Raw genomic sequence first — 20,248 nt, 5'->3', positions numbered from 1 at the left:
TCAATCTATGTTCATCCTCCTCATCTCGCAAATTCCAGAATAAGGAAGAGTTTTTAGCATTTCCGCGCCTATTCCTTTCTCCAGATTTTCCGTTCTTTTTTTGGATACAAATTAGAATCTTCGATCGGTGGTTCCTCGCTGACCGCGGTGTACGTTCTTTGTCGGACGTGCTCATGTTCAGGGACTGATAGCGCTTGTCAGTTCAACAAGGTGTTGAAATAATCCCTCCAGATAGGCAGAGTTACCTCTCCGACAGCAACTTCGTCAGCATCGTCGTAGTTTTTGCCCTCCCACACCCATTCAAACTCCTTCGCGCTTGACGTCTATTCGTTCTTGAAATCACGTTTCAGCTGATTACGCAGCTTTCCCATCAGACGCGTCTTCTGGCTCAGATCGCTAGTAGTGCGAGCGAAACACAAAATCGTTTATGGATCTTCTCTCTCCAGATGCAAAGGCGAATTTCTTACTCGATGTCAAAACCGGGAGCGTTTTCTTTGCATCCTGAATACAACTGGTGAGAGAGTTGGGGTTGTTCTTGGTCGATACTCCAATATTTATCGACACTTGTCGGCGGAATTTCTTTATGAATTCCTCGTCTTTCAGACCTCTAATGTCGATCTGTCTTGCCACGTAAGCTGATGGTATCGATGATTCCTCTCAACCATGAATGCAATGAAATCCGTCTGTTCACAAAGCCAGTTGTTCTACCAGCCGATTACCCTTGTCCGACGTTTGCTTCGAAGAATTTCATTCATTTCATTTTCACACATAGGACTGTTGTTCGAAACCCATCTTTGCGTTCGTATCAATTCCGACAATAATCGCCTGCTGGTTGGGGATGGCACCAACATGTTGAGTTCATCAAAAAGTCACTCGTCTGTGTAATAGTCTTTAGCCGGCTCCGAAGATGTGTAGGCACTTAAAATGCAGAGTTTGTGTCCTCTGCAATCTTGCAACCGCACAAAGACGTTTTTTTTACCAATTTTGAGCTAAACTTCTCCACCAGATTATTGTAGTCGTTCCTCACAGCTATGGCGCAACATCCTACTTTACTCTCATCAGCACCCTGCAGTATACGGTATAATTTTCAATGTTCATTACGAGATGTCCTCTGAATCGTCTTTTCTGCAATGCACCAAAAGGTGCATGCTGACTGCCTGTTGTAGTTCACTCGACAGCGATCATCAGTTCAGCGTTTCGGCACGGATGTGTGTAGCCGAATATTCTATGTTCTCTCTAAACATTTAGCCCATGGGAGTATGAGCTCTTGCAGTCTGCCGTACGACAGCACCTTTTTGCAAGGTTAGGAGAAATTGCCTCAAAAAACCTTAATAATAATATCAAAATATATCAAAATAATAATATCAAAATAATAAATAAATAATAATAAATAATATCCAAAATTCAAAAACACTTGAACATGGGTACTACCAAATCAGGAGTGTTCCAGTTTCTAAAAGGGATGTCCTTAGCTGAGGAGAGCCTGAAAATCGCCAGACTGCTCGGCATACTGAACCAAACAGAAGAAGCTTTGGAACAATACGACGTTGTGGAAGGATTTGTGGCTCTCACGGATGACGTCACACAAAAACGATTTGCGACTCAAATTCGAATTGGAAGAGGCATTGTATACGGTTTAATGGTAAGTTTCACTTGACAACCATTCTGCTAAAATCCCGTACTCGTTACGTTACTTAGTTATCTTAAAAATTAAATTCCCAACTGTGTCCCAAATATTGGCTAGAACGGTTGTGGAATAGCAAGTTTTGAGAGCTGTGAAATTCTAATCGTGAGACTCCCAGTAGCAGTGAATTTTTTCTTCTTTTTTTTCCGGTACATTTGCCCATCCAAATCGTTTTGGCTTGTATAGCAATATGAAATAATACATCCAAAAGGTGCATTTTACCAAAACCTTCTGGTGACTGCGAGTTTTTCAATTCAAAGGGAAGTGTTGTACTACTTCCCCTCCAAACGCATTAGAGTGAGGATCCCAGCGCGCGGTACAGCAACTCTCTCGGAAGGTACGCGGTTCCTTCAAATTGAACTCTTGAGAAGTCTCAAGAAATGTGCGCAAAAATTGGAACAGTAACTACGTCCCTGCAAGCTACGATCTTGCAGGCATCCCAGGAGTAAAACAAGCAATAAGACTAATGGAATAGACTTCACTGCGAACATGAAATTCTATTTAAGCACTATTACACGAAAAACAATGAGAAACCACAAAAAAGCAAGAAAAAGAAAAACTCCGACGCGTTCCTCATAGCCGGTAGAGCACCCAGTCCAAGCCATCATCGAGGTCGCGTTGCGTCTTTATGTTACGAAACGTTTTACACCTATGGTACCTACGTACATTCAAAATAACTGTCTTCACAAATTAATTAATTACCCCCTACTGCCAACCTTGCCCCAGTCACCCTTTCCAAATTTTTGTTTATACGCAGGGTGAAACGGAGAAGTGCTTGGAAGAATTGTCGGATTTGAACACAACGAATGAGGACGACGCCATAGCGATCGCCAACGCGATTGCTGCTTGCCACGTAAAGGAAGGAAACATACAGAACGCAATTGAATATCTGAATGCTCTTCTAAAATCATCGTCAGATGGAAAACAACAGAAATTGGTTAGTTGCTTAAGCATTCAGTTTGTTGGGTCCAAGTAGAATAACCAGTGCCAACCAGTGCCATTCTGGATGATCGGTAAGGATAGTCATGAAGGTTGAACTCGCGCAGAAATCACAACACCTGCAGAAGAATTGTGTGTTGTGACAGAGAATATCTCACTCACAGGAAAACGTGAAGGATGTTCGTGCAAAACAATCATCCCATTTTAAAAACGGAGAAAAATTCTAAATGATCTGAGAATGCTACGCAAAAAAACATTCGAGCATGATTTGAATTTACATTTACGAAGGTCTCTGCAACAGCTCTTTGAATTTGTTATTCTGTGCGCTGCTTGCACAGGTTTTCTCCACCTGGACTTCCAAAGATGCTCCTAAAGGGTATTCTGGTAGCACACAAACGTCTAGTGCCTGACGTATTCGAATCAGGCCTTTCTTTGAGCAATTCCTTCGTGGTTTTTGGAATTCGATACAAATTTATCGCAAACACGTTCACCATGCGCCCAAGGTTCTTTCGCAAACAGGTGGTCTATGCTTGAGTTCTTTCCGTGACAGTCACACTGCAATATAAGTCACAATGGAAAGGATGGCCTCGAGGATGGGACCGTCATACACGATATTCTTCCTCCTTCAATTGAAACAACTTGTGTTTTTTGCAATCCTCTTGATATGTTTACATCCGAAGGAGACGGTGATCGGAGTCACTGCAGAAGGATGGTACTAGTGACATCTCTAGTAGACACCTCCTTAGCTTCATGAGCATCTAGTCCTCACGACCTGTGCCGTTGAACAATTCCCTTGACAGACCATACGGGCAAGGCGATTGCTGTTTTCGTTCTAGCTGCTCAATCCGAAATATTCGATTAGATGTTACTTCTCTATGAGCATTCCTGAGTTGGCGATGAAATTTCCGGCAACGAATTCGTAGAAAATCTTCTCTTTGCAGATAATTTTCCTCAACTCTACTTAGAACGCAATTCCGTCACCCGCAGAAGTAGATGAGCGACACTTGATGACTTTTATAGACTTCTCACGATAAAAAAGCCGAAGACGAAGTATGCTAGACGAGCTGACAGGATTTTTTGACAACAGCTGAGGTAGACGACAGATGAACGAGCAACGAAGCCAACGTTTCTGATGTTTCGTGGCACAACCTTCTCTCTAAAACAACTGCAACCCCATCCAATTGTTGTACGTCACCGCCTTTGATCTTCTTCTCCTGGAGAACAAACCACTGCGACTGGATGAAGTGTGCAGCCTTAAAAAGGGGATGTGCTTTGACGACATAGAGTCGACTGAAACTTCTGTTTGCTTTTTCTGTTTATTTCTCGGAGTATAAGATAATTTTAACTTGACGTTTATATTGTTCCGAAAGAGTATTGTTTTTATATATAAGAGTTTTCTGTTGTGCTTTTACCAAGAAAACGTTCTCAGACAACGAGTGATGAAAAAATGCGCATGCGAGCGTGCTTGCTCTCTGACTTTAAAGGTATCACCCCACGAATCTGGGGTGGTGAGGATTTCAGGTGGAGAGTTCCTATACGGGGTCCTAGACTATGGAGAGAAGGATGATTCCGTCCATTTCTTCCTAATTGCCGTAAAAAACGGCCCGGAAGATGCGACGCATGCTCAAGGCTGGCGCGCTCCAATCGAACTCGTTGTAGGAAGTGGCGCGCCGGAACGCTAGAGGCCGTATCTTCCTGGCCGTTTTTTACGACAATTAGGAAGAAATGGACGGAATCACCCTCCTCTCCGTAATCTACGGCTCCGTATAGGCACCTGAATCCCGCACCACCCCAGATTCGTGGGGTGATCCCTTTAAAGTGGGTAAGACTGCTGCCGAATCCCACCGTGACATGTCCAAAGCGTTAGGCTACGATGTTATAAGCGAATGACGATACTGCAAGTGGTTCCAGCGCTTTAAAGGTGGTGACGAAAGTTTGCAAGACGAAAATCGTGGACATCGGTCTTAAATCATCAACAACGATGCATTGAAAACCGCTGTTGAGTCGAACCATAGTCAAAATACGCGAGAACTTGCTGAGATGCTCGGTTGTGGTCAAACGACTATTGAAAATCATCTTCACAGCATCGGTAAGGTTAATCGTTGCGGTAAATGGGTGCCGGACGGATAACGCCAGACCCCATGTTGCAAAGGTGACGCAAAAGAAGCTCGAGCAGCTGAGTTGGAAAGTTTTTCCACACCCGCTATTTAGCCCCGCCTCTGCTCCTTCAGACTGCCTCCAGTTTCGCTCGACGAAGAACTCCTTGTGTAAGAAAAAAATTGCCAGCCGCAAGGATGTCAAAATCTGGTTAGCCAACTCTTCAAGTCCAAGCTTTCCAAGCACGGAGTTCTTCGAAGAGGGCACTAATGCTGTGCGTGGACGTTGGAGAGAAGTCATCGATAACATTGAGAATATGTTTTGCATCGAAGTTTAGTTATATTGTTCGCTGTTGTTTTTTAATAAAAATGCAGCCTGATGCTCCTGTTGCTTTGGTCCATAACCAAGGACGCCCTGCGCCACCCGTGATTAAATTTCTTATCATGAGCCATCATACCGTCAGAAATCTGGAGGGACAAGTAGATCTTTTCAATACCGAGAGTGCCCGCACAGTCACCAGCACCGGAGAAACACTCATACGTTTTGCAGCCCAGACGGAAATCGCTTAGTAATGCAGCATTCAATAGCATCGACAGCCACATTGCGTTGCGTAGGAATATCGCTGTATTCGTAATTTCCTGTTCCATCATCCGCGGTCACGGTATCTATGGTCACGGAACAACCGCAAGCTCATGCTCCTGCGTATGTGCATGTTGTGTATGTGCATGCGTACCAGTCAGTATTCATCACCATTGTACACGCATGCATATGTTCCGCCGGGGTTAGACACTGCGGGCAGCCTAAGCTACCGTGGTGTGGCGAGTTTCGTTCTCGCCGCAAGTCGGCAGCCTACATGGATCAGCGAACCACTTTGCTACTTGCTTTACCAAAAGGTGTGGAATGTATGCACAACGTAGTTTCCTTTCAGCCGAACTTCCGATTTCCAATAAGCTTGAAAAAGTCGAACTTCTCAAACTGGTAGTCTCAGCCAGTGCATGTGCATCCACAAGCCCCTGCACCGCAGTTCGACGTCCACAGAGTCGCCTCAACAACACGTAGATAGCAGGAGTGTCTTTAGTCCTTAGTAGCTGCGGGAAATGTGTATTTTAGAGCGAAAAGTGTAGAGGTGAAAAAGAAACAAAAAAAAAGAAAAAAGAAACTTTATTTGCTAAAGATCATTTTCTCCTCCTTCTAATAAACCGAACGTTCCTAAATATGTTGATGTTTGAACAATAATTAACCGCTTCTAGTTCGGGCATACCTGCTTCCTCCTCGCTAGGGAGCAAATACGAAACGGTCGTTGTGCCAGTGCAGTTCGTCTAGCGAAGCGGATACTGCGTCTGGCTAAAACCACTTCAGACGGAGGGTTGGAGAGAGCTGGTCTGCAGCTGCTCGCCGCGATTTACGAGGAGGAACAAGACGCTCGGTCAGCCAGTGTCTTACTCCGAAAATACCTCGAAGTTCCCGGAGCGAGTGTCCATGAATCCGTGAACGCACTCCTTCAGTTGGCCGCACTTGCGCCGAAAACAGGCGAAGATCCCGTGGCGTACCTCGGAGACGCTTTGGAACTCGCAAGGACTTCTTGCAATCTGGACACGATTGTTCTGGCTCAGTCGGCGATGTTACGGCATGTCATCAACTCCGTCGAAAGTGACGACTTCCAATTCTCGCAGTTGTTATCGTCGCAGAAGGAGTTACTTAAGGCTGAGATCGGTATGTAGTTACGCTTCCACTCCAATCCTCTATTTTCTAAAGTCCCATCTTTAGGCGCAGCATCCAGATCAATAATATTCGAAGATCTGGCGACGTGCGAAAAAGGAGAAAGCAGCGGATCCCGTGAGTTGAGTGCGCTCGAGGAGAGTCTCACTGAGGTATTGGTTACAATGGAACATGCTGCGAATTCGCACAGTTTCAGTTTGTTCAATTTCGTAACATTTAGATTTGCTTCCTCAGAAAAACAGTGCGACACGAAAATGTTGAATAAAGATTGTAGTTTGCAGAGCAGTGCTGCTTCGAATTACTATACCTTTCCGCGCAGAGAGAGGGGATTAAAGGATAGGATTGCTTTGTACCAGCTCTTTCGACAAACTTTTCCGAAACGTTTCAGTTTTTTGGATTGAATTATTGACTGCATTCGCGAATAGTATTGGAAAACAAAAAGCCAGATAGCCATAATGTTAAGAGCGGCTTTCTAACTGCTCTTCCAGCACTAGGTAAAGAAAACCGACAAGTTCATTCTGCGTTGCACCGAGCGACCATTAGCCTTCCAAGAGCGATTTCAGGAGAGTGTGTTGTAGGCAGTTGTTCTTCTTTATTTCTATCCTTGAAAAACGCTCGTATTTCAATCTATGAGCTCTATGTACATAGTTAGTCGCCAACAAATGTGTTCGACCGGGTGAGCGCGACCCGCAATGCAGGGGTTTCTGTAGTTACAACACACTGGTGCGTGTTGAAACTGTTACTGTTACGATGCTTCCTTCGAACTGTCGTAGCTAAAGGAAACCTCATAACTGAACGCCACCATCGTCCGGCCGAACACATTCGATGCCGACAATGCTGAGTAGGAATACACAGCACTACTTTATGAAATTTACAGGCTCAAGAAGGCAACCATATCCTCCGTGAGCTGATGTTGATTGAGAAACTCGGCGACAGTTTAATGCTATCAGGGAGACTGGTTGAGGCAGAAGGATTCTACCAACAGCTGCTCGCACTAGCACGACAACTTCGAGCCGTAGCTCAAATCAAACGGGGCTACATGAAACTGGCGATGTAAGCACTTCTGAACTAGAAAAACTTGCTTCTTCTAACACCGTATGTATCGTTCAGTTTGGCCAGCGAGTCGTCACAATGGACGTGGTGTTCAGAATTGACCAGGAATGCGTTAACACTGTCCCGGTTGTGTCATGACTATGCGTCCAAAGCCTATATGTTGCTGCTTTCCGGAAGAGCAGAAATGTCCCGGTTGGTCGTTCTAGGGTCATTCTGGAATGCTTGTCTGCTTACTACGTTATCTAGAGGGAACAGCAGTGTCGCTCTGAACATTTTCGTCAAAGCAATAAGCGTATGCGAGCAGCATGAGCTCCACGCGACGATGGTGCTTGCGTCGCGGTTCGCAGTCGATGCAGCCATCAAAAGTGGATTGGCTGATTATCAGGTTCCATTACTACTATAAGGTGTGCTTCAGAAGACAGAAACACTACGTTCAGGTGCTAGAGCATATCCATCGGCACGTATCATTCTTCGAATACGAAGTCGACCAAAAAGAGAAGCTCCGTTCCCTTATACGTCTGGTAAGATTCGATCAAGACCTGGATCACCTGACCGCTTTGAGTGCCGTCAATGCTGCCAGAGAAGGCGCCTCTGGGCTTGCAGGGAACGATAAGGTCTGTTTTGTCTTCGAAGCTTCAGCTACTGTCCGATCAGAACGTTTTGATTTATGGCGCAACATCGCGTAAGCGCAGCAGTTTGTATACATGGCTGCTCCACTGCGTCATCACAACGTGACTAGTAGCTGGTGATTTATGCACGTGTATACCTACGGATTTCGCTAGTCAGGAAATAAAACGCATTATCTGCCTTACCTTCAACTCTCAGGCCCAAAGTGTCAGAACATACTGTTACCTCTTCGAAAAAAGACCCTGCTTTCATACAACTGTGTGCACAAATACTTTTCGGCCACTGTAGATCAAATGTTCTGTTCGGAAATGAAATAGAAGTTCTTAAAGAGGATGCACAACCGGCCTCTATTTGCACGTTCGCGGCCCTCAGCAGCGTATTCATTTGTTCCACATGAATAGGCCAGTGAGGAGACATCATTGATCTTCGACCGCTCGCATCTCGATGCGGCGCGTGCGCAAGAGTGGCGCGTTGCCACTGAAACCGTCGTGAAAAACGGCGTCTTCCACGCCAGTTTGCATTCAGTTCCCAGAAATTCAAGTATTTTCAGGCAACTATACTGATAGAATGCGTCGATGCTTGCCAAACTCTTGGTATGCGCGACGAAGCATGGCGATTGCTGGAAGATTTCATGAAAGGCTGCTCTCTTTCCGAAGTACAACTCCAAGAGGTGTATTTTTCTAATTGATTTTCTTGAGCTGTAGCTAAGACTGGTATTGATCGTCTTTATTAAACAACAGCTAATGTTTCGGCGTTATCGCCTTCGTCAGAGCCTGAAAAAAAAATCAAAGCCATTAGTGATTTGTTCTCTCAAGCGCCTCATCACCCTACAGAAAGCATCCCAACGGTAGGCAAACTCAAACAGCAACACATTGCTTTTCGACTGTTTGCGTGTGCCACATGTACAGTGTGGGATTGAAGTTTGTATTCTCTGAAAATCTCTTTGAAAAACAAGGTTACTGTGAACATGACGTTAGTAGACGTGAGTAGAGCTAGCCATGGTCCCTCCGTTGCAAGCTATGACTCCACCGCGCTGCTTCGAGCGCAGCTGCTTACGCAACTGCACCACGCTTCAGGTCTTTTTGATCCGACTATTCATTTTTACGGCGCACGACTCCGAATGAAGGTGCAGCTACTCCGATAACGATGCCAGTTTTCATCCTTTGACTTGCAGAATCTCTTTTTATCTCTTCTCAGAGTAGTACGTACTCCTCGAAGTCGAAGTCGAAGTTTCTTTATTTGAAAAAAAAAACCTTTCTTGAGAATTTCTATTTAGGTGGCAGAGAGGTTAACATGCTTTCCGTTGCATAGAAGAGTGCTACCACTGCTTCGATTGGTTGAACAGGGATTTTCTGATCCACGATTTCTTGCCCAGTTGGCTGCTTTCACGCCTACCTTCGTTTTGGCTAGACTTCCCGACAAGGTTAAAATGTTACTCACACAATTTTACTCACATTTACTCACAACAAGGTTTTAAAAAAAATTATTCAAACATATAGTAAATATGTTATAAATATAGTATACATATAAAAACTTATGTGCAGTCGCCGAACGTGTTCAGTCAGCTTGACGCGACGCGTCTTCCGAAGCCCTCGCTCTTTCTCTGCCAAACACGCGCTTCCTCCCTTCAAACTTGCTCCAGTCGAAGGCGGATGAAAACGTCCGCCGCCGACAATACGTGTTTTTGATCTTCTCTGTTCTCAGGAGCTACTTCCTCGACTAGTATGTTACGTGAAAATGGAGGATTGGAAAAACTCTCTGGAATGCGCAACGATTGCAATGAGGGACGATTTTACCGCCAGGACGTCGAAGCGATATTTCGACGAGATATTCGCTCAACTGTCCACAGAAGAAACAATTCAGCAGGTGCTTTTGGTTTCGAGGTGGTACGTGGATGGCGCGATTGACTGGAACACTCTGTCGCAGTTGGATGGTGAGCTGTCAGATTCTTCTCCCTTCACGGTCAATGCCACAGCACTTATGTCCTGCAGAGGCGGCATTCTGCTCTTTCTTCGATCTCAACTTCGCCGAGCTGCTGCGGGATCGCGTCACGTTGGTGCCGCGATCTCGTGCTCATCTTCACGCCCTTATGTCCCTTGGGCATTACGACGTCATGCATCAGTCAGCGCATCCAGTGGAGAAAATCATTTGCGCTGCCAACACAGGTGAAACTGAAATGATAGAGATGTGGTATGATGTGAGTTCAATTTAAAAGCGCCGGGCTTATGTTGTTACGAGCAACCGCAACGCAAATAACTAGTCACACTCTTGTCTATTGAAGATACCACATTAAAAGCAGCGTTTGGGGCGGTTTCGTTTTTTTCTGTTTTTTTTTCTCTTCTTCCTATTACGGCGTGGTTTCCAACTACCGTGACGTGAAACACTCCCTACAAAATCGGGAACCAGAAATCTCAGTTGCCCAACGAAGCGCCTCTTCACTCGTAGGATTAACGAAGGATAACTTTGTGAGCTTCTGACAAAATTACAGTGCAGTTCCTAACGTTTGCTCGAAAAATGAAATATACTCTGCCCAGGTTCATCTCGCTAATCCCATGACTGTAAGGATCAACAAACAGAACCGAGATCACCAATGCGTCTGATATCTCTACTATCTGGGCCTGAAGGGAAAGTTCCACGCTTTCGCTGTGATGCTCGCAAACTAACGCTTGTGCTACCAAAGAGAACCCAACATAGATTCCCTTGCTGTCTTTAACCATCTCCATTCGGTTGGGCGTTCTCTCCGATGCTCGTTGCGAATTCTCGCGTCAACATAAATATCGGCTGCTACACGTATAAGCTGTTGCACGTAACATAGGTAGACTAAAATTTTAGGAATTGATCCAAGATTATCTAAGCGACAATCCTGCCGAAATAGACCTATTTCCTTTCTCATCGCTGGAGTTCCAGTTGAAGGTCGCCACTATTTTCATGGCCCTACAGCACGAAAAATTCGAAGAACAGCTACTCCTCATGGGTTGACGCTTGTTTAGAACAAAAATCCATGAAATTGTTCCTATTCAGAAACATCGCCATTTAGAAACATCTAAATGGTTGCTGGACAAACGACTCACAGAAAGACACGGTGGTTCAATGCATCCGTTTCATTTACAGTTCCCATCGACCCCATTCAAGTACGACTTCACGGTGGGTAGAGTGGAGCTGACCTGGAGCTGGCCGGCCGACTCAGGTATGTATCTGGTAGTAGGTAAAAGCGGTTTCATTTATTGTGCGTATGGCGTAAAGTGTTGTGCTCGAAGCGGTGCGGTTCTTCACCGCTCGCATCTGACTGCGAGGGAAGCCGCTACCACTGCAGCGCACTTGATCGCTAGTTCACAACTTGAAAGGGGGACCCATTGTGCTGCTTCGAGTGCAGCCAACTGCGCCATTTTGCTCCGTAAATGATGTCAGAATTAGGGACCGTCTATTACTTCAGGTATCGCTGACGTAATCATTTCGTTCCTGTTTTAGAGAGCAATTGGGTGCCCGCCATGGAACTCCACAGTGAAAACCTTTCGTTCTTCGAAGACTGTTTGGTTCGCTACGTAAAGCAACGAGAAATACCCGGGACACCTACTTCCAATGAAAAGGACGAGCTTCTCATTGCAAATGGACACACCTTCAATTCCATTAAATCGAAGATTTACTCACTTTCCGAAGTACCAGTTTGCTCCGAACAAAGTTAAGCATTTCAATAATTGTTTAAGAACTCATTAACTGCTGATGGTCGATGCTGGAACCAGGTTGGTGCCGTCTCAGAACTACAGGACTGTAGTTTTCCTGCCGATTTTTCGTAGAAGCGTTTTTGAGTAGATTGCGAATATGAGTCTCACTGGATCAATTCCACCTACACAGGTCAACCGTGTGATGGGATTTTCCCATCGGGGAGTCGTAAAGGGAGGGGGCTGTAAGGGAAGGGGGTCGGAGGGGTAAAGGAGAGATCACAATAAATAATATCACATTATTACATAAGTTACAGAATATTGCATTTAGTTCTAGGCGTAAGACAGCATGGAAGCACCAAGATTTTGTTTTGATATTATTAGTATTTTTGCAAAATAGTTAGAAATTTGAAACCACTTCTAAAAGATGTGGAATTTAATTATAAGTGGTTTTTATGAGCTAAAAAATGATCCATCGTAATTTAATTATCAAAAAAGCTCTGTATCTGTGCACATTGTTAGGTCCCGAAAGATGAATAACTTTGAGAGATAAGAGGAACAAAAGAAATAGTTTCGGGTTGTTTTTCAGAGAAGATGGTTTGCCCTACAACGCAGTCATAGCGCCATTTTTTTCATACGTCTTGGTCTTCTTGGAATCTAGATGGGAAAAACGACATTTTTTCCCATCTTTGTCAAATCAAAAATTTGAAAAAAAAAATCGAGGCGCTGAAAATCGAGGGACGCAGCATCTGATGGAGAAAATCCTCGAATAGAACACAAAGGAAGATGACATGATTTGCTCTCAGTTACTCTGGGTTATTGAATTTTATTCAAGATCACACACTTTTCGGCGATTTTGGGAAGTTTTTCCATCCCAGAAAACTGGACGGCATTTAAAAAAATATGCGGATAGAAGGAGTAAGGAAACTCATATGTGCAAAATTTCTCTTTTCCGGACCATTTGGTCCTCTCAGAATTTAGATGGACAAACCCAAAAAAATGTGGAATTTTTAAATTTAGTTCCATCAAAATTCAAAGAGACTAGAGGGTGGGAAAACAGCGATATGTTTGTTTTTAGGGCAAACTATCTTCTCTGAAAAACCACCTGAGCTTTTCTTTTTGGTGTTCTTATCACGAAGTTGTTTGCGACCTTCCAGATTTAACAATGTGCACAAAATTTTAGCTTTTTGGAAATTAAATTCTCTAAAATAAACTTTTAAACTGCTGAACATTTCGTATAATTAAATTCTTCATCTTTTAAAAGTAGTTTAAAGTTTCTAACTCTTTTGCAAAAATTTGACTCAACGGGGTGTCAAACCTGGGTCGCCCCATGGTCACATTATAGGAACAAAATGTTGATTTTTCGTTGTTTCTTTTTCGACGTTCTTCTGTAATTCAATCTATGCACTTGACTACTCTCTTTTCTATGTCGTGTTATACGCTTTAATTAATTTGAAGATATTTCATAGATAAAAGTTAAAGGATAAAGTTTCTGGCGTTAATCAATCCGCTTGGGATGCGCCCCCACGTTCACTTCAATTCAGAATCGTTTTGAGGTTTCCGAACGTGTAACTGGCCTAAGCAATGGCTTGCGGTGGCTAGCCGATGTGTCAAGTCACTGCTTTTATCCTCCCAGACAAGTCTGGTACCAATTTATCGACCCCGGAGGGATGAAAGGCCTGGTGAGCACTAGGGCGGACTCGAACCTCCGATCGATATTAGAATAAAAATAGAATAGAATAGAAACGCAAAAATTCTTCAATGCCAATATTTAAACAACATCTCAGTTAATCTACTTCTTCTGCTACTTGTTGTTTCTTTGCTTTGTCAGCTATCGAATTTCACAATTGTCATTTTTCCTCGGCTAATTATCGATTTTTTTTTCGAAATTTCCGATGTACTGAAATGGCAGCGACACAGCAAATTGTCCCAAGAACGTTGGAGTAGGAGGAATAGAAAAAAAGGGAGGGGGGCGTTGTATTTGAGAGGGTCATGTCCCATCACTACGTTCGACCCTCCCGACACGTCCTAAAAAAGGCGTGGAAGAAGCCTCTGGTTGCGATTCTTCCCACGAGACAGTTTACGACGCGTCGCCCTCGCACATCAATCCCCTCAGCACTCTTTTGTCCCACCCGAATAGACTGTTGAGGAAACCCCATTGATTTTCCTCAATTCGCTCGCAGACGCGGCGCGTTTCGCCCGCGAAAGTGATGCGTCATAGGCTGGTATGAAGACCGTAGCCACTGGCCAATTTTAGGACGACCAGAGGGAATTAAACAGTCTCAAATATTCCTAGCTCTGTCTCTTCCTGGAGAGATCTCAACATCGTCAATTTCGTGCTATGTTACCTTTAAGACCACCTTTTCTTGTTGTTTACGCGATGTTGCACCATTAATCGAAAGGTCTCTATCGCACTGATTTTGCTCACTTGGAATGAATCTCCTATAAACTGATCGTTTTCAGGCACCAAAGGACCGGGCTAATGATGCTCAGCAATAAGTCAAAGAACTCAGATCGAGACACTTTCTCGTTGTGCGATCACCTGACAAGGTTGCGCAGCTCTTCCGTCGCTGTTGTGGACGTCAGCGACAACCTGCTCCATCAAGATATTTGTTTTTCTATTGGAAAAACTCCTTCAGTTATGATAACTAGAGGTGAGAACAGGCAGCTGAGAAAGAGGACGTTGTTGTGCATACAGCCGGATCAAAACGACCTCGCTTGGGGTGGAATTGCTCAAGAGGTTGCTTGGGTTTGCCGGTGGGACCCTCGCCAGCTCCAGCGGGGTTGCGGAGAAGAGCAAAGCTCCCAACGCTCCACTTCGATCGCAGCCGTGTACGCAGCTGCATAACAGTTTGAGTCCTTTTGACCCAGTTGTACAATAGAAATAAATGAAGTTGCACACAGTAAAAATAAAGTAAAGAAGTAATTTTTTTACCTCTTCTCACAAATTTGAAAACGCTATTTTTTTATTTCAGTTACATTCTTAGACCTGCCCTTGCGCATTTTTATCTAATCATTCCTGACTCTTTAAAAAGCCTAAGGCGGCATCCAAATTTTCGTTCGAAACTTCCCTACGAGATCAAGACTATGAGGTACATTCCACCCATCTGTACTTATTATAGGTGGAAGTGCAGAGTAGTAGTTAATATTTTTCGTACATTTTGGGTGCGACATAGAATCGTCCATCTTCTGTTCAGGAACGCTTCCCCATGAAGTGATCCGTTCCCTTTTTGTCTGTGGTACGTCTGTTGTGGTTGAACTTATTGACAGTGCTCAGTACGAGGAAATTGAGCACCTCATTGCAGAGGTAGGTTTGGTCATTTATGCTGCTGTATGATTCGGACATGTCTATTGAATAAAAAATAAGTTGCTCCATCATTTTTGCTCAGATCTGCGAAGCGGATGACATTGCAAAGGTTCTTTCCTCCTATAGTTCCTTCATGAGATCCGCAGATTGCCTCCGTGATGTGTTCGAAGCTTCAACCGCCATCTCGTCTGGTTTGGACTCATTCAGCCTTCATTGGAGAAATGATCGGTCTGATGCTACGAACAAAGTGAATCATTTCAGTAAGCGTCTACTGGAAAGTATCAGTTTCTGTTTCAGTTCCACCGCTCTTAGCAATAAGAAGTGTTTTAGGTAAGTCGAGACGGGAGGAATGCAAGGATGTACCTGGTTTCGTACGAGAAACACAACATATCGACAACCTATGGTTGAATGCTGCTCGGCTAAGGTTACTTCGTTTGTGCGAAGAAAAATCACAAGTTTCTGCATGCATTTGCGAGGCGGGGAGGGAGGCGGTTGGGAGGGGGCATCTTGAACAGACATGGCCTACTTTTTCTGAACTTTAGGACAACTGCCCTGTTTTTTTGCACCGTGTCCTACGTTTTGCTGCTGACTCCTTAACTCGCCAAAGCATCCAAAAGGTCAACTCTCTAGGGAAAGTCTGCCACCTTAGCAATGAAAACCTGTTCCAGTCGTTTCTAATCGAACGATAGCGTTTCGGTCAAGTTACTCCTTTAGTTCCTATAGCTGCAGGAATATGGCACTGTATTTACCAACAGAACACTATATTCAGTCCTTTATCAACGTAAAAAACAATGGAAAGTGATTTCAATGAGACGACAGCCGAGTGGAGTAGGTGGAGCGGGCTCAGTGGACTGGAACAGGTTACCATTGCTAAGGTGGCAGACTTTCCCTGGAGTAGTTGGATGAGGTTATTATTGTAAACGGGCGTGACTTTCATTGGCCACTTGACCTCTTCGCTGTCTTGGTGCAATAAGAAGGAAAAGGTTGGACAAAGAGCGAGTAAGCAGGGCAGTGACCAAGAATTGCTCTATATAATGAGAAAAGTAGGGGATGCCTGTCCAAGAGTCACGCACCCAACGAATGGACATACGGTGACCAGAGAGCATAAGGATCTTAATGTACGGTGCCTAGCTGTGGTCCAAAACCCTTAGCTGCAGAAGAACTACAAGCTGTTTCTCACTTTAGCCACTCTTTACCACATGCTGCTACAATAGGGCTGATCTCTCTCTCTCTCTCTCTCTCTCTCTCTCTCTCTCTCTCTCTCTCTCTCTCTCTCTCTCTCTCTCTCTCTCTCTCTCCCTCTCCCTCTCTCTCGATTTCCCATGCATTTGATAAGCGATAGATATGGGAGTGCGCAGGCACGATATTTGCGCTCCGTTGCTCACTTACGCCCTTTGGCTAACTTCCGCACGGATACACGTAGTGAATACGCTTAAACATCTCTAAAACTGGTGAAGGTACATCAACAGTAGGATATAGCAGGAGGATATGGGGGTAGGATTTCTGTGTAGCTGCACTCAGGGCAACGTTGGGATTTTTCCAGCAGCAAGGTCGTAGATGAGGACTACCTGGAAATTCCTAGACTAACTTATTACCACAAATCTTTGTTCGGCACCAAAAGCTCTGAGGAATTCCACGACAGGAGAAGAAATTGAAGAAACTGCTGCGAAGAAATTGGAATCGGTGGGATTATTGTGCACCAGCAACGCGCAATAATTTCAAGGAGTTTTGTTGTAAAGTAAGTGAGACATTGTGAACCGTTCTACGACAGTAATAGCTGCATCCACCCCAATGTATGCCTCCGTACGGCTACTCGCCTCTGGCTACCCTCGCCATGTTCGGCGGATTCTTTCTTCAAAGACTGGATGTATTCATCCCGATGGCTTACGTGACGCAAGAATCTTATCTTTATAGAAGAGACAGTGGCGTTCCTGTCATTTCCATGTTAATGCACCCTAAGTCAATTGCTGTGTGGAAAGACGAAAACCTTGTCTCTTGGCTTCGAAATATGTTTTAAAATTGATGCAGTATCGAAGGAAGAGAAAGGTAGATGTAAATCCAGGTCTAAATACCCTTTAAATGTAGAATACTCAGAAATCTGCTGCAAAACGACTAGAATAAAACATGGATGAAGTCTTCCATGAGCCCGTATTTTTCTCTTTAAAAAAAAACGAGCGAAATAAGCATCGTTTAGAAGAAGCTATTTTAATTCTGTGACAGAAACTTACGGGGAGTGCTGCTGCTTTAAATTAGCGTTAATAATTGAAGGTAAGCGAAGAGAGCATCAAAGAATTCTGAAGTCCGGCCTTAGCTGGAAACTGGGGTTATATAACAGGGTTGGAATCAACTGGATGTGGCTTCGTACTGGCTACCAAGTAACCGTAAGAGGCAAACTTCAATTCCTTCATAGCCTGCGCACTCCTCCGTTACGGTCAATTCAGAATACTAAAAATCCGCATGTTTATTAGGATAGCTGATGCGCACTTGGTGAAAGCTGAAATGTGATCAAGGCCATTGCATTGCGCGGCGGGATGTACTATTGCTTTTGCAAAAACGGCCAGAGATCAATCCGTGACAGAAGTGAGACTTCTGTGTTCAGTGAAAAAGAGTTGAATGGGTGTATTTCTCATCCAACAATGATGAGTTTTCATAATATTGCTTTGAAAAAAGGACAGGTGTAGAGCAGTCGGTAAGAGGTTCCGCTGTCACTGCACGATCGATTGATGGAGCGAAATCTCTCCAGTGCAAACTAAGTCTATCATCCCTCCGAGGTGAATAAGCTGGCACCAGATTTGTCCCAGAGGATAAAACACTGATTTGATACATTGGTTAGCCCCGGCAAGTCATTGTACAGGTGAGATACGCGTTCGTAAACCTTAACGGCATCACTCCACGAATCTGGGGTGGTACGGGTTTCAGGTAGGTTATGCTTACACCGGGTTGTAGATTGTCGGGGGGAGGGTGATTCCGTCCATTTCTTCCTAATTGCCGTAAAAAACGACCCGGAAATGTAAATGCGGTTTCGAGCGTTCCGGTTCGCTATTCCCTACAGCGAGTTCTATTGGAGCGCGCCAGAATTGTGCACGTGCCACATCTTCCGGCTCGTTTTTACGGCAATTAGGAAGAAATGGACGGAATCACCCTCCTCCCCATAATCTGCGACCCTATATAGGTATAATCCACCTGAAACCCGCACCACCCCAGATTCATGAAGTGATGCCTTTAAACGTTTCTGAATTCAACTGAATGCGTTGGCGAATCCCGAACAGATTGATCTCCAGAAACTTAATCCTTTACCCTTATGGCACTCAAAAAAGGAATTTCATTAAAACGCAAAAAACCCATCCAAAAGTGGACATAAGGGTAAACTCGAGTTCCACGAGCTGCTGACTGACGACGTTAATAGGAAGTTTCTTGCAGTACAGTATGGCGGGATTGCAGAGGCAAATTCCATCTATACTTGTGCAAGACTAAATGCTTCTATTTTTCCTTTTTTTGTAAATTAGTGGATGAAAAAATGGAAAATTTCCCCTCCCAGTTCTGTATTTATCTTAACTAGCTAAACTTAACCACCAGGGTGCCTATAGAGAAAAAGCTTTTACCTAAGGATTTTTCCTGGTGCTCGGTCAAAAGGTGGCAGCAGATCTCTCAGTCGCAGTACCGTGGTCGCGGATTGAGGAAAGCGCGAGAATTTCGATTTTTTGGCTGCGTGTCAAAATGTGTGCGACTCAAGCAGAGCCCAATAATTCGGCGCCCACCTTATAGAAGCCTACTCATTTTGAGACTTGTTGTAGAGAGGGATTTTTCCTACTAAAATCTTGTTTTACTTTTTTCACATTTTTATCGTTCTTAAGAGTTAGCTGGGAAAATGCGGAGAAATTTGCAAGAATTACCAACTTTTCACAACTAACTTTAAAAAAGGAAACCAGAGGGTCTCCAATAACGCTATTTTAGCTATTTAACCACTCAAGCCTTTCCCTACAATATGGATTAGTCTTCTCTAAAATCACCTCCAAAACGATCCCAAATGCCGTAAATTCATTTTCATTCAACTGTAATCATTTCACTCACTGTCCATTTGTATTTGGGGGGATCGTATCTCAACTACACGCTTGACCGTATCTGCACCTTCTTTTCCGTTTTCGGCTGCATATACACTGGATATGTGTCTCAAATAGTCATTAATCAAATTCGATTCGAATCTATACGCTTCTCAGCAACCATAAAAACGCTGTAATAAGTTAGCTTTGCTGGGTTGTCGACTTGACGTTACACCCAATTTGTAACTCATGTCGCCCAAAATGTTTTAGCTTATGATGTAACATCGCGTAAGCTGTTATTAACACTGTTATCAATTATTCATTAGCTGTTATTAATCCGGTTCTCAGTCGTCGGCAGGTGACTGCTAGCATACCGTTCTGCGAAATGACATCAATAGCTCGCTAGTCCAGTTACGGAGTTAGGCGAAGCTTCAACCTTCAGACCTCCGCTGTAGGTCGTACGGGATTACAAAAGAATGCATCATAGTGATCGCAGATTTTTGAAAGGACTGTACAACTTCCTCAAAAATGAAACATATCTACTGATTCAGCATCCAATGTATATTAAAATTTCAAGATTTAGAAAAGTCGAACTCTCGAGAAATGATGCTGTTCTTTCCGAGACCAATGAGCTACTCCAGAGGATGCTCTGCAAAGGTTACCCACCTTTTGCAGTCAATTCATAAAATAGAGAAATGATAAAAATTATTACTGCAATTGTTACATTACAGACAGCACATTCTCGATGAAACAAAGGTTGAATAGTCGTCGAGACAAACATGAGACCAGCAAGAAGAAAAGGCGGAAAAAAGCAAGAGGCACAGTAATGCGGTGAGTACGTTCCACTTGATTCTGGAATGAACTTGCAACTATCTCCGCCTTCAGAGACTACCTATCCGACAGTGGCGAGACAGGCGAACACAAATTCATGCAACCACGAGCATTCGGTGATCTCCCTCCCCGGCCCATTTCATCTGTGACCTGTTACAGTGGTGACTAGATCTCATGACAACGAAGATTTATTGGTGAAATGCAACTACCTTTATGTCGTATAAATGGAAACATAACTACAAATTTCTTTGTTTTCCGAAGACAAAGGACAATTAAAATTCACCGAGTGTAT

At 44.0% G+C, this 20,248-nt stretch overlaps 1 protein-coding gene across 2 annotated transcripts; it reads left to right on the top strand.

Moving 5' to 3' along the window:
• Window positions 1–1,420: 1,420 nt before the first annotated feature.
• Window positions 1,421–20,125, top strand: RB195_010704 (uncharacterized protein; the record flags this gene model as incomplete). 2 transcript variants are annotated; one of them, XM_064191833.1, is made up of 22 exons in its annotated part: window positions 1,421–1,642; window positions 2,442–2,621; window positions 5,971–6,433; window positions 6,488–6,591; window positions 7,317–7,492; window positions 7,550–7,684; window positions 7,739–7,877; window positions 7,930–8,106; window positions 8,670–8,789; window positions 9,396–9,542; window positions 9,824–10,052; window positions 10,111–10,316; window positions 10,952–11,093; window positions 11,157–11,306; window positions 14,036–14,180; window positions 14,242–14,432; window positions 14,976–15,085; window positions 15,168–15,345; window positions 15,416–15,509; window positions 19,709–19,782; window positions 19,857–19,956; window positions 20,011–20,125. In XM_064191833.1, the coding sequence occupies 22 exons, from the start codon at window positions 1,421–1,423 to the stop codon at window positions 20,123–20,125; spliced, it is 3,597 nt and encodes a 1,198-aa protein (XP_064049415.1). The 2 variants fall into 2 exon arrangements, with proteins under 2 accessions (XP_064049415.1, XP_064049416.1); XM_064191832.1 differs by lacking the exon at window positions 10,952–11,093 and having other exon boundaries at window positions 1,463–1,642; window positions 11,141–11,306.
• Between the last annotated feature and the right edge of the window lie 123 nt (window positions 20,126–20,248).

The sequence above is a fragment of the Necator americanus genome, chromosome III (assembly GCF_031761385.1).
Source record: "Necator americanus strain Aroian chromosome III, whole genome shotgun sequence".
NCBI lineage: Eukaryota > Metazoa > Nematoda > Chromadorea > Rhabditida > Ancylostomatidae > Necator > Necator americanus.
Note: the sequence above shows the minus strand (reverse complement) of the source record. Positions and strands in the feature narration are given on the sequence as shown.